Below are 14326 nucleotides of genomic sequence, written 5' to 3'. Positions count from 1 at the left end.
CTATGTGGCTCTTTATGAGGACCCTCAGTCTGTAAATTGAGTTTTAGAGACTCTTTCATGGCCGTGTTTTTCCCCCTGAGTGTTCGCTGCTGAATGGAAGTGGAGGTAAGGATAAAGCACTGCTTCCTTCAGGAGCAGCTGGGGCATTTTGGAGAAGCAAGTGCAGCTGGAAACAGAAATACCTGTTCAGGTAGAGAAAAATGTGAGGTGCTTTAACTCAGCCTGCAAGAATTTCCCTCCTTGCCTCTCCAGTTTGGAGAAGCTGGTCTCGCTTTCCCAGGCATCGCCAGCTCCCAGAGCATTGCTGGAGGTTTCAATCCATAAAAGACCTCAGGCTGGAGGTTTTAGCATTGACATGCTGGGGTTGTGAATGATGGAGATTTCTTGCCTTGGGCTCTCTCAGTAGCTTATCCCATCACCAGCCACCTAAGGGTCACAACTGCCCTCGTGGCGCTTGTTGTGCTGGCAGGGTTTTAGTGAATCAGTGCAGGTGTTCTGGCCTTGTTCCATCCTGGGTCTTGTGTGTTCCACAAACACAAACTCTAATTTCCAGCTGGCAGTCAGGCAGAAGCCAAGTGTCCGTTTCCTCATTAATAACTTAATTCCTTATTTTAAATGGCCACAGTATTATTGGTGACTCAGGCTTGATGATGGGACTTGGTGATTCTCACTTTGTATCTCTAAGACTTCTCCAAGTGTTTGATGGGCTTAACCATGTAGAAGAAATGGGGAGAAAAGCTTTTAAACGCTTTAAAATTGCAGAATGTTTGGGTTGGAAGGGAAATCAAAGACAAAAATTCCTCTGCCAGGAGCCAGGACATCTTCCACTATTTCAGGCTGCTCCAAGCCCCATCCAACCTGGCCTTGGACACTTCCAGGGATCCAAGGGCAGCCACACTTTTTCTGGGCACCCTGTGCCAGGGCCTGCCCACCCTCCCAGGGAACAACTCTTTCAAAATATCCCACTTAAATTTCTCCTGTGTCAGTCTGAACCTGTTCTGCCTTGTACCATCACTCCAGTTCTGAATGCAGGGTCCTTCTCCAGCTTCCGTGCATCCCTTCAGACCCTGGAAGGAGGTATGAGGTCTCCACACAACCTTCTCTTCCCCAGACTGAACAGCCCCAGCTTTCTCAGCCTCTCTTCATGTCTGACTCTCCAAACTGTCTTTCACAAGCTCTTTTCTTCCCCTCTCCACAGTGGAAAGGGTCATGTCTGAAGAAAAGAGTGCCCATGAAATTAAAACTGCTGAATGTTGAGAGTTGACTTTGTTTAATTCTCTCTAGAGCTAAATTTAAATGCTTATAAACACAGAGGGGAAGAAACAAAACATAACAAATCCAGACTTTTTGCTCCCCTCTAGGTCCTAGAAAAGTCCATTCCTTTTTTTTCAAACTCTGCTCTCACTCTGTGGAAAACAATTTGGACTTGCTTACTGGATCAGGCTTTTTGTAGTACCAAACAAGTTGTCATTGCCTCATTCCCACAGAGGTTTTCTCCTTGTCGGATATTGTGCTATCCAAGGTTTTTTTTCTTTCACATGCATATCGAAGAAAGTGGCTGTAGTGGCTCCTTGAAGAATTTTCCACTTTATCTTTTGTCTTATTGAAAGCACACAGTCACTGAAGTGGATCAGAGCCCTGAACTCACCATAAATTCCTGTTTGCTGCAGTGTTTGGGGATGATAAAGTGGTTTATTGGAGACATGGAGGGAATAGAAGGTGGGTAGGCAGTGGTTGGATGCTGCTTCTTCCTGCACTGTGATGGACTGGTACCATGTGAACAAGCCATGACTTCAAATTAAGCTTCCTCCAAGATGTTGTGTATGCTGCACACTTTCATGGATTCAGGAAGAGTTTGGAAAAATTAACAAAGAGACAAATTTAAGAGTTAATACTTTGTTCTTTCCTGTCTTAGGGAGCAGCTGTAGGAAGTAAGGCATTGATGCTGAGGAGCCTTCCACAATTACTGACAAGGTTTAGAGTCTGATCCTCATTTCAGTTAAAATTAAAAAATAAACTTTTTTTCTGCCAACAAATAAAATAATTTCCTTCAACAGTTAGTGGGTCAAACTTTATTAAATAGAAAATCTTTTAAATTGGGCTGAGTATCTGCTAGGAACTGAGTCAGGGGTTTGAAATTGCCCATTGCACTCCCTGTGACTGTTTAAATAAAAACATATGAAACAATTTATCTGACTAAATAAAAGCAAACTTGAATATAAGATAAATAGTGAAATAACTCAGAGTGATAATTAAGTGTTTCTGCAGCAGCTGGAAGAAGAGTTGGTGATTAGCATATGGAAGTGGATTTTTTTCCCAGTTTTATTTCAGGAATGCTCAGGAGGAGATAGCAGTTACATCCCAGAATTGTGTCCCAGGAAGGTTCAGGATAACTGTTTGTTTCCCCAGGAAGGTTCAGCCTGGCTGTTTGTTGTCCAGTTGATCGTGCTGTTCTCCCTAAAGAGCTCCTCGCTTATTTTTTGTGTCAAGGTACAACTCCTGTCTTTGGAGGGGTAGGACTAAGTTGGTGAACTTTTTTTTCCAAAGCTGGGTTCTGTTAATGGGAATACAAACCACCTCTCAAGTCTTGTGGGAGACTTTTCGTGCTTGAAGTCACTTATATTTTTCGGACTTTGTGGGCCAAGCTATTTTTCTTAATAAACTTTGAAGCCATGTGATGCAAAGACCAGAACAGCCCTATCCTGACACTGCTCCCATATCATTCAAGTGTTTTAATTGAGCTGGAATTCAGAGATACAGGAAGTAGGAGTGGTTATTTGGGGTTTCCAACTGATTGTGTTTGGTAGGGGGAGTATAAATGCAATTCTGGATGGCTGTGACTTCTCTACCTTGATGCCTGGATTGTCATTCTCAGTGTGGATGAGGTTCAGCTGTCCCTGTGAGGGTGAGCATGGGACCTCTCAGAAACGTGAGTATGGGGCTTCTCACGAAAATTTCTGAGGAGAGATTTGCAAAAGCTATTGCAGCCTCGTAACCTCCGGACACTGTGAGTGGTGTAGGAGTTCAGGTGTCTCCAGCTGCTCCTTAACCTGTTGTTCATAGCAGAAGGTGTCCCTGCCCCTGGCAGGGGTTGGAACTGGAGGATCCCAAACATTCCTTCCAGCTCAGTCCATCCTGTGAATCTGAGTCCCTCCAGTGATTGGGAACAAGAGACCAGTGTGAAAATCCTGAGAAAGTCCTTTTTGGATGAACTGGTGCCTTTGGAGGTGGCATCAGGGGCTGCTAGGATGCAGATGGCCTTGGGATGTGGGAATGAAGAGACGAGCTCAGGAGGAGAAAGGGAGCTGCTGGAAACAGCAAACCCTCATAAGTGTGGGGCAGTGGTGGCTGGAGGGGACTTTTGGCTGTCAGGCAAACCCCGGCTCATGTGACCACGAAGTCACAGGGCAGTCTGGGTTGGAAGGGACCTCCAAGACCATCCAATTTTCCCCCATGCCATGGGCAGAGCCACCTCCCACTGGAGACTCTCTCCTCTCAGGTGTCTGCAGAGCTCTGGGCATTGCCTGTTGGTTCTGCACACTGGGAGTTTGTTATTAGCTGGTTCACTAACCTTTGTTTTAAATTTTTATACATGATTCTCTGTGCTTTTAGCTGTAAAACAGCAAGAAGTCCTCCAAGGAATAGAAATTCTGGATGGGAAGGGGATTTGAAGGGGTTTCAAAGGTGAAAGGAAGATGATCCAGCAGGTCTCTGCTGGGAAAATACCTGATTACCAAAGTTGTGTTTGTGCTCAGGTTGTTTGACCTTCCTGAGCATCTCACCTAGGACAGTGATTGAGGGTTTCCTCTGAGCCATCTCATTAAAAATAATTAGAAATTAAAATAATGAAAATTAGCCAGCAGAAACCAAATAGAGCTGAGCCTTGACACTGTTACATGGAGAGTTTGCTAAAGAGGTTCTCACTTTGCTCCCAAGGAGAGAGGCCCATTGTTTATCCTCTTCTCTTGATTAAAGAAGGGTAAAGCAGAAGCACTGTTAGGAAAAACAGGGACTTTAACAGTAGGAACAGAAATGTTTTGCTTCAAGGTCTTAGGAAAGCCTTCAGAGCTTCTTGTTTTATTTAGTAACTTCTATTTACCTTTTCTGTAAGGAGTTTGGGGCAAGGGCACTTCTGCCTCAGGATTCCATTTATCAGCAATGCTGCTTAAACATAACATGGATCATGAAAACTGTGGGGAGGGAAGCTCATTTATGGAATGCTTTTCCTTTTTAAAGTGTGTTTGATTTATCATGATTTGACTTCAAAGACTACTCCATTATGCCCAGGAATTTCAAGGACAACTTGTTTTTTGTTGAGAAGGTTGAAACAGAGACATGTTCTGGCAATACATTCTAGTAATAAATTGCAGTGTAAAATTGGAAGAGGTAAAATAATGGCTAAAAGAGTTCTACGAAGGCCCACACACTGACATGGGGCACCTTTCTGCACTTCAGGTTTGAAGTCTTGTGGAAATACTTCCTTCCTAAGTCACCTTTGCAGCTACAGTTATTTTGTGCTTTTTAGGTTGAATAAAGCAGTCTTAGTGCTGAGTGCTCAAATAATTTTGGTTGAGGATCATTTAAACAAAATACTGGAGAAAAAAATTGAGAGAACTGGGGCAAGTCCCAAGGGGGTCATGGAGATGCTCCCAGGGCTGGAGCCCCTCTGCTCTGGAGCCAGGCTGGGAGAGCTGGGGGTATTCACCTGGAGAAGGATCCAGGGAGAGCTTAGAGCTCCTTCCAGGGCCTAAAGGGTCTCCAGAGGAGCTGGAAAGGAACTGGGGACAAGGGATGGAGGGACAGGACACAGGGAATGGCTTCCCAGTGCCAGAGGGCAGGGATAGATGAGATACGGGGAAGGAATTGTTCCCTGGGAGGGTGGGCAGGCCCTGGCATAGGGTGCCCAGAGAAGCTGTGGCTGCCCCTGGATCCCTGGAAGTGTCCAAGGCCAGGTTGGACATTGGGGCATGGAGCAACCTGGGATAGTGGAAGGTGTCCCTGCCCATGGCAGGGGGTGGCACTGGTTGAGCTTTAAGATCCCTTCCAGCCCAAACCAGTCTGGGATTCTCCTAAAATCAGAGCCTCTTTCATGTAACATTGCTGAGGACAATTTCCTAAGGGACACTGCTCATTGGTGTTGCTCTTTAGCTTAAGGAACTTAATTTTTCCTCCTTGTTGATTTACCCAAGTGTATTTCCAGAGAGTTTCCATTTATCTTGATTAAATAAATTCCAATTTTTGTCGTCTTTATAAGATAGACTCTCCATCCTCCTGATGATGGGAATAACTTTTCTCTGCACCTGGCTCAGTCCAAAGATGGTTTTTTATAGCTCTAGGAATTCCCACTGTCTCTGGCTGGTGCCTGGTTGTACAACACAGTGCTGGAGGTTAGGATTTTTTGAACCCATATTGCTACTTTTTGATTATATTTTGTGAGGGAAAAAAAAGGTACTCCCATATAATTACAACATACCACTTGTCTTCAAGGTTTTAAATTAAAATTATTGTCTCTGAATTGGAAATTTGTGTCAGACTGCTGTTTTAGATTTATCTGTTGCGTGTGTGATGATGGATGTGGAACAGAGGCTGTGGCTTTGTTAGGCTTGCTCCTGCAGAAGGGAAGGGTGAGGTAACAACAGCTGAAAAAGGAGATTTGGGTAGTGAAATCGTGATATGATGTGAAATAACCTGTAAACTCTTATCGATGCAATAAAACTTCTTTTCTTCACAAATCTCTTATTGGTGCCATGGGGTAATCCAGAAGTTTCCCTACTCCCATCCTGCTTGTTTTGTTTTACTTTTTTTTTTCCCCTCTCATAGTTCTGTCTCTTGCTCTAATAGCTTCTTTTCACTGAAATTTATCTTATGATAAATTTTCTTGCTTTACCTGCTCACACTTGCAATAAATCCTCTGCAAATTGCCGAATTTCACTGGCCAGCCCTTCCTTTTTCTCTGAGACTCCAGAGATCCACATTGGAATGCTGGACATTCTTTTTAAATGCTGAAGATTCCTTTTAAATGAACTGTACAATGTTTTATTTATAATTCTGTAAATTCAAATGTATTTGATGGAAAACCAACTTTGGGAGAAGTTGTTAGCATGAACATATGATTCGGCTTGTAATTTTGCTAATTATTTTATTGACTATAAACTAGAAGTTGGCCTGATTTGGCTGAAACTTTCACTGGTACACCCAGCAGGGAGAAAATATCATGGAAACAGAGAAGATGGGGGGAAAGCTCATGGAGTTATTAAAAGAATCATGATTATTCTTTTAGTGAGATATATTATTTTTTATACTTAAAAATTGTCCCTGCTTTAGATTTTTATTTGGATATTTAGTTTGATTTTACTTTTATTTTTCTAGTCGCTGTTGTATGGGGTATGGCAGGGCTATTCCTGAAAACAAAGTTGCAGTAAAAGTTTCTATTGTTGAGGTTATTTGCACTCATTAAGAGTTTGTTGAAGGGTCCTTCAATTCCCCAGATCCTGAACCTCTAGAAAATGATAACATACATCTCTAGAAAAAAGTTAGAGTTGTCTTTGTTATGGCCCTAGAATGTGCATTGTATCCAGTGAAAAAAATGAGAGCAGGGGAAAAAGAAATAAAAGGCCATATTTCATATAGATAATGCAAACATTTCTTATCTTCCCTCCCAATGTGCTCATAGGAAACTACAGTTTTGTGAAAAATGTGGTTTTCCAGGTGATTTATTTGCTCTGTTAATGCCTACAAAACAAAAAGCTTTAAAATAAAATAATAGTTAATTTAATTCTCTAAAACCAACCAAACAGAAAATTTTCAATTCTTATGTATCAAAATAGACCATATAAGAATGAAAGGAATAGGGAGGCAGTGTTCCTGCAATAATAATTTTTTTTAGACTGCCTAAGGCACTTTGAAATGGTGAAGTGGGCATGGAGGTATTTGGTCACAGGTTGGGCTTGGTGATCTTGGAGGTCTTTTCCAACCTGGATGATTCTGTGACAGCAAACCCAGTGTGGTGGTGGGTCCAGGGTCTCAGCAATGGCACCAGAGCCACGGGCAGGGACTGAGCCCAGCAATTCCCCCTGCACAGGAGGCACAACTTCTTCCCTGGCCACTGCCCAGCCCTGAACACATTGCCCACAGAGCCTCTGGGCTCTCCTCCCTGGGGCTGTTCCAGAGCTGTGTGCACACAATGCTGTGCCCTGTGCTCTGTGAATTCCATCATTGTCCATATGGATGAACAGGCTCAGGGAATGCTGTGCTCTCAGTCCTTCCCTGTGGTGCTGAGATGTTTGGCTTTGCCATTGAACTCCTCAGGGGCCACACAAAGCTGCTGCTGGAGGAAAACCCAGTGCTCTAGAGGTGTCCTTTAGGGGCTTCACCTAAATGGAGATCTGAGCAAATGCTTTACTGCTCTCACCCCCTTTTGTATGCCTTCTCTGTGCTGGGGCAGTTAGAGGCAGTAACGAGCTGGAGTGGGTCCTCTGAAGTCAACAGATGTGTAATTTTTACAATAAGATGGGAAATAGAACTTACGTCAGCTTGCTGTTCTGTTTAATTTACAGATGATTTTTGTTGGATTTGTGTGTAAAAAATGCACCTCAAAAAACCAAAACAAACCAGTAATACCTGGGCATTTCTTTCCTATTCTGAGTCCAGAGCTTGATTATTACCATTTCACACAAAGGGGGTTTAGCTGGGCTGTGCCTTCGAGGAGCCTCTTAAAAGTCTATAAAATCGTGGGCAATCTCAGGTAGTCCTGCACGGTGAATTGAGAAGGAGAATGGTTGTCTCTTTTCTCACTGAGTCAATGAGGCTATTGAAAATTAAAAGCTCTTCCTAATGAACTTTTATTTCCATGTGCTTTAAAGGGGGTAGTGGTTTTCTACTGTTTAATGTACAAAACCTAATTGGTCCTAAAACAGTCATCACATGTGGTGATCATGCTTTTATGTATTTTAAAGCTACACTTATGTGTTTGCTAGCTCTGCATGTACTGCTTGATACCTTTTAACTTCTCTTTTGAGTAAACCAACAAACTCTTACTTATTTTCTTTCGTTATTCTGCTCTGCTTCCATTGATGACTCTAAACTTTTGACTCCAGACTGGCAATATGAGGGTAAGATGGCAAAATATGACTTCCTGAACATTGCTCATCTGCTTTTCATTTGTGTTCTCCTTAGAGTTATTAAAAATCCATTCACTAAGTAGATCCTTTTTGTTGCAATTAAATTCAAATTATGTTTGTTTCTGTTATGAAGTTTTAATTATGATTTATACCTTTTAATCATTCCTCTGTTATTTCTTTTGGTTAAATTACCATCGTATTTCCTGTGTCCTGACAGACACTGAGATTCCTGATGGGATCTCTAGAGCAAGACACAAACAGATTCAATAGTGTAGCCATCCAACTGGACTGTGGTGGAATGTGATAGCAATCCTTCCCTGTGAGAGTAGGCAGACCCTGGCACAGGGTGCCCAGCTGTGGCTGCCCCTGAATCCCTGGAAGTGTCCCAAGGCCAGGCTGGATGAGGCTTGGAGCAACCTGGAATAGTGGAAGGTGTCCCTGCCCATGGCAGAGGCAGGGAATGAGATGGGCTTTACAGTCCCTTCCAACCCAAATCATTCCATGATCCTGTGATTTGAGGTGTGTGTGTTCATGACATGCAAAGAGGAAAAACCATATAATGTTTTTGCTGTTCAAGTGTTTTAAATATGGATCATACCTGAGATCTTTTGTCATCACATACTCCCGTGCTTTACAAAGTTTCTCTGAGTAAGGGATAAGCAAACAGCTCTGATTTTGAACCTTTGTGGGTGTAACTTTACTATCAGCTCTAGCTCAGACCTGCATCACATTTAAGGGAATATTTGCCTTCAGCATGCCAAATACGCTGACTTAGAAAAAAAAAAAAAAAAACAACCAACAATAAAACCCTGGAGATCCTACTTTTGGAATGAGAAATAATTATTTGTTTCATCTTTATAGATTGCAAGTTGGCCAGAACAGGTCCTCCAGCCACAATAGTTCCTATTGATGAGGAGAGTCGCAACGGTGAGTGCCCCACAATTATTTATAACACAAATTATTTAGAACTAGTCATTGAGGCCCTTGTTGCAAATTGACCTTCTTAATTTTTTCTTAAGTCAGTGGGACATTACCAGAGGACAAGGTTCTGGTCAGTATTTGGTTTTCTTTGGGTAAAGCTGAAATTTTACTCTGCAGCATAAAAGGAGTGTAAACAACGTTGTTTTCTGGGTTTCCCACATTACTTTTGGAAGGTTGCTTGCTGGTTCCCTCTAAGCTCAAGAACATGAGTTTACACATGAACATGGACACCTCTGAAATGGATGAACTTGGTTGTGGTCACAGAAATTTCAAAAGTAAATGAATGTCCCTTTTTTCAGGATTTTAATTCTCCTGACAAGTCATAGAGTTCTCTGATTGTTGATCTGTGATCTGAGCATTGCATTTGTGCAGAGTATTGTGATGGGATTAAGTTCTTTACCCTGTTACAATCAGCTGTTGCTCCTGAGAGTAAGTTACTACTCTTTCCTGCTTTTTATTCTGTGCTTAGGGTAGTTTTTTTTTTGACTTTGCAAGCTGGGCCTGTTTTTGTGCTGTGTGTAACTGTGGTTTATCAGATATGGGTGCTTGAGATGGTGAATAAAGCTAGGTCATGCTGGTGGAACCTCTCTGGCGTTATTCCAGCAGGAATTCCTTCTTGGAGTTGCTCAAAGTCAGATGGATAAATGCATTTATGGGTAAAACTCCTCAGTAAGCCAGGTTTTAATACACCTGTGTGCTGAAAAGCTCTGGTACTGGGGTGGCTGATAAAACCAGGTTCTTTTCCCTCCTCCTGGGGTGGTTTTCCCTGCAGTCAGGAGCATCCAAGGGAGGCTACGAAGATGGATGTGCTCTTTGAATCAGATGTGTTGGTTCTTGGCAAGTAGCTGTTGTATCCTGATGTGTTCCAGTTGTGGCCTGCTCAGTTTTGGTGGAATAACCCCCTTAGCTGGAATGGCTTGGCTGCCAGACCTTGTCTCTCGTAGCTTTTCATCCTCCCTGCTCATTAGAAATAAATCCGTACTAACAGCAAGGGGTTCTAAATAAATCCAAACAAACTTTGCCACCAAAAAATCTTTGTGAAAAACCTTTTGAAAGAGAGATTGAAGTTGTGGATTCCCCATCCCTGCAAGTGTCCAAGGCCAGACTCGACAGTGCTTGGAGCAACCTGGTCTAGCAGGAGGTGTCCCTGCCCACAGCAAAGGAGTTGGAATGAGATGAGCTTTGAGGCCCCTTCCAACCCAACTCAGTCTGTGATATAAAAGTTAATAAGAAATCCACGGTGTTCTACATTTCTAGTGACCAAACTATACACTGGGATTTCCAAGAGATGCAGAAATAAAAATCCACCTAATTTTGTTCTAGCCAATACAAATATGTCTCTAACTCAAAGTGTGAAATCTCAACTTTATTTTAGTTCTTGCATGGCACTATTACTTCCAAGGGTCTGTTGTTGAGGTCGGAATGGCTCTTCTAAGGTTTTGGGATGAAGATCTCAAACAATGACTGGAACATTTCATTCCATCAGTGCACGTGGTCATCATGTTCTGGCAACACAATAAACAGAAAATCCTGCTCTTTAGAAACAGATATTTATCTATTGTGCCATGACACATTGAGTTCAATCATTCCTAATTCACAGGAAGTCAGAGACCAGCAAATCTCACGGAATAAAACTATTTTTCCAAATAGCTGTTACTTATTTTCATAGTCAGGCACACAGGCACCATGCCTGACCTTTAAAGAGCTTCTTGAGATCAGCAGAGATGTTAAGATTTGACAGTTTTTGTCATGGGATGAATATCTCTTTATATCAAGTAATTTAGGTACAATAGTAAATTACATTATAATTGTGCTCATGTGAGCAATCCTGGAAGGAGTGAACTTGACCTTTCTTAAGGAATAAATGAATTATTTTATGATTTTCCCTGTGTTGAACTGAATTGCTTCATAATATTTCAGATCATATTAGCAGCAAAACTGATTTTTTTTATGATTTTTAATAGACAGAGACTTATTTTCGCCTGTGGATTTATTTGTATTTAATTACTGGATTTGAGACCTAGTTTTAACTTGTTTTAAAGACGGAATGAGCCTTATTCCTAGGTCAGACTTTCTCATTGCCAGTTCTTAGAGGCCTCCCTGTAGAGCTGCCTGGGCTTTTTCCCTTCAGATGAGCAGCCTGAAATTCTCAAGGGCAGGGTTTTTGATGGAAAGTATACTCTTGGGAAAGGACTTCTACAAGGCAAGATTTAAAGATTTAGGGATTAAATTAGAATTTGGAATAGAAAGCAGAGGTTGGAGTAGAGGAAACAAGCAGACCAAAGTGAATTCCTCAAATAGGAACTGGTGTTGTGGTGCTCCATCCAGAACAAAAAAATTCCGCAGTTAGGAATGCTTTGTGTTCTTTTCCATCCTAGAAAAATCAGTCAGTGTTGGTGTGATTTGATTTTATTTTGGTGGTGTTTTTTTTTTTTCCTGCTTCCCTTATGATGATGTGAGTGCTCTAATGAATAATGGGAGCAAATCCCAAAACCTCTGGTTTCTTCCCTCCATGTTCCTTGGGGATGTCTGACCCAAGGAAGTGCAACTTTCATGGCTGTAGGTGGGTCCAGGGTTATTTTTCCACCTTTTCATCTTCCTGCTCCCTCAGCAGCAACCTTTTGTCAACCTGACTTCCTGGGGAGTCAGAGGATGTGATCGTGCTACAAATCCCCTTCCATAACCCTCTGTGGGGAGGGACTCACGGGAAATGGGGCACAAAAATGCAGGAAACAAAGCTGTGGTGTTTTTTCCCCCTAATTCTGTTGGACCAATTTATTTTTAGTTTTAGTATATGTAATGCTGGAAGAATGAACCTGATTGCTGAGGCACATTGATGATTTCTGTGCTGGTCCAAACTGGTTTAACTTGGTTTTCAGGGACAATCGACAGGGATTGAAGAAAATGTCCCCAGAGGCACATCTGCAGCCTCCCTCCAGTGGTGGGCTTGGGTGTGCTGATAAGGACTGGGAGTGATGCCTCTGAATATGCATTGCTCAATTAAATGTTCAGTGACCACCAGGGCAGGCTGGAATTAAACTAATTATCCCTAAAGAATGAAGAATACGGCTATCCCAGGCTAAGGGGAAAAGGTGTTTAGTAAAATCAACTTGGAAGGTTGCTGTGGCTGAGCACAGGTGTATCAAGAAATGCATTCCTTAAGAGCTGTGGCTCGATGTTCATTTCTTACTTTTCCCTCCTGTTTCAAGAATAAGGATGAATTAATGACTTGAAGGTGCTTCAGCCTCAGAGGGCTTTTCCAACCTAAATGATTCCATGATATACTTGTATTGCCTTCATGAGCATCTCACTCTTTAATTTTAAACAAAAGTACTTTCACCTATTGCTTCCTATCATTCAAAAATCAGCTTTATGAAGGAAAGTCATCTTAGTTTTACCATTTCAAGGGATTCTGAGAACAGCATTTCCCAAGTTTGCAATGCATGTATAGGTGTGGAAAGACACCAAACTGTGATTTTTGTCTTGATTTTTCTTATTTTTCCCATAAAGGCACTTTGAGGACTCTTTGCATTTTTCTTTTACTTGGTGCATTATTTTTTGTAGTGTTTCTATAATGGGAAAAATTCAAATAATTTGTTTATATGATGTTATCATTCTAATGAAATATTTCGAGGGAGAAGATGCTTTAGTTGGTTCTTAATCTAATTCATGCTATTGTCTTTATGCCTCTCTGCCCACACACAGATTTTATTTCCCCACATCTTTGGACAATCTTACAGCTCCCTAAAGTGTTTATGAATTTTTTTACCAGCTTTTGACCATCCTTTACAAATTTATCTTCACCAGCCTGGGATCCGGCTTGCCTGGCAATGGAGATGTGGTGTGGTGTGCAGATCTAAGTTAAGGTATTGTAGCCAATAAATAAACCTTGGAATTAAATCCGGCCACTTGTAGGCTGAGGGTCTAGGCCCAGTCTGGCCATTCCAGCTCAGGGTGAAGTCGAGGTGGGTGATGTGATTTTAGTGATGAGTCTCAGCAGTGTTTTGCTGAATCTCTGGGTGCTTATGCTGTTCTGTGGTCATTAATCCCAGGTCCAAGACATTAGATTAGCCAACAGTACAAATCTGAGCTGGATCAGGCCCAAGGCCATAATAACATCTGCTCAAATTAGGCCTCGCTCTGTGGACTTTATTCCGGTTTTGTGTTTTTATATATGAAGAGAGGTGATCCATTAGATCCAATAGCTGCCAGATTGAGTAACTTCTGTCAGAAGTTGTTACCCTTGTGGAATGTTCTGGACAAATTCTAACAGGAAGAGTGGATTTGTATTGATTCATGTGCCCTATATGGCTGCTGCTGGGGGCTGAACACTGACTGTGCCACGTCACAGGGCTGAGCAGGTCTGCTCCATCTGCTCATCCCTGGGCTCATTTGGGAGCTGGAGGTTTCCTATGGATGCTGCTCTAAAAGGATAATGATGTAGGGGTGCTGGTGGGTGAGAGGTGGCCAGGCCTTGGCCCCCAGAACCCGCCCTGTGCCCTGGGCTGAGCCCCCAGTGTGGGCAGCAGGGGAGGGGGGGATTCTGTCCCTCTGCCCCTGTGCTCAGGTGAGACCCCACCTGCAGAGCTGCCCCAGCCCTGGGGCCCAGCACAGGAGGGACCTGGAGCTGCTGGAGAGAGCCCAGAGGTCATGGAGATGGGGCAGGAGCCCCTCTGCTCTGGAGCCAGGCTGGGAGAGCTGGAGGTGTTCACCTGGAGAAGAGGAGGCTCCAGGGAGAGCTCAGAGCCCCTTCCAGAGCCTAAAGGAGAGCTGGAAAGGGAGCTGGGACAAGGGATGGAGGGAAATGACAAGGGCAAATGGTTTCAGACTGACAGAGGTGAAATTTAGATGGGATATTGTGAAGGAATTGTTCCCTGGGAGGGTGGGCAGGCCCTGGCACAGGGTGCCCAGAGAAGCTGCGGCTGCCCCTGGATCCCTGTAAGTGTCCAAGGCCAGGTTGGATGGGGCTTGGAGCAGCCTGGGATAGTGGAAGGTGTCCCTGCCCATGACAGGGGGTGGAACTGAATCAACTTTCAGGTGCCTTCCAACCCAGACTCTGTGGTGCTGTGAGAAGTACTGGATCTAATTCTGCATTGTTCCAAGCATTCCTGTGCTTTTTAGGATTGTGCAGATTAGACTGGGAGAAAGGGGTTAAATTGGGCCATAGAAATCCATTGGCAACAATGAACATTCCTGGAAAGCTTCTGCAACAGGACTTCCTGCTG

At 43.0% G+C, this 14326-nt stretch overlaps 1 protein-coding gene across 21 annotated transcripts in view; it reads left to right on the top strand.

Annotated features, from left to right (window-relative positions):
- Positions 1-14326, top strand: part of PCDH15 (protocadherin related 15) — a 643743-nt gene that overhangs the window by 394085 nt on the left and 235332 nt on the right. For 11 of the 21 annotated variants that reach the window (XM_088168754.1, XM_088168736.1, XM_088168737.1 and 8 more), the window contains 2 exons: positions 8097-8111; positions 8982-9047. In XM_088168754.1, coding sequence (XP_088024880.1) covers positions 8097-8111; positions 8982-9047 — 81 coding nt within the window. The remainder of the gene's footprint in view (positions 1-8096; positions 8112-8981; positions 9048-14326) is intronic. The other 10 variants (XM_088168755.1, XM_088168758.1, XM_088168745.1 and 7 more) reach the window with 1 other exon arrangement.

The sequence above is a fragment of the Sturnus vulgaris genome, chromosome 8 (genome assembly GCF_052056855.1).
Source record: "Sturnus vulgaris isolate bStuVul1 chromosome 8, bStuVul1.hap1, whole genome shotgun sequence".
NCBI classification, from domain to species: Eukaryota; Metazoa; Chordata; class Aves; order Passeriformes; family Sturnidae; genus Sturnus; species Sturnus vulgaris.
Note: the sequence above shows the minus strand (reverse complement) of the source record. Positions and strands in the feature narration are given on the sequence as shown.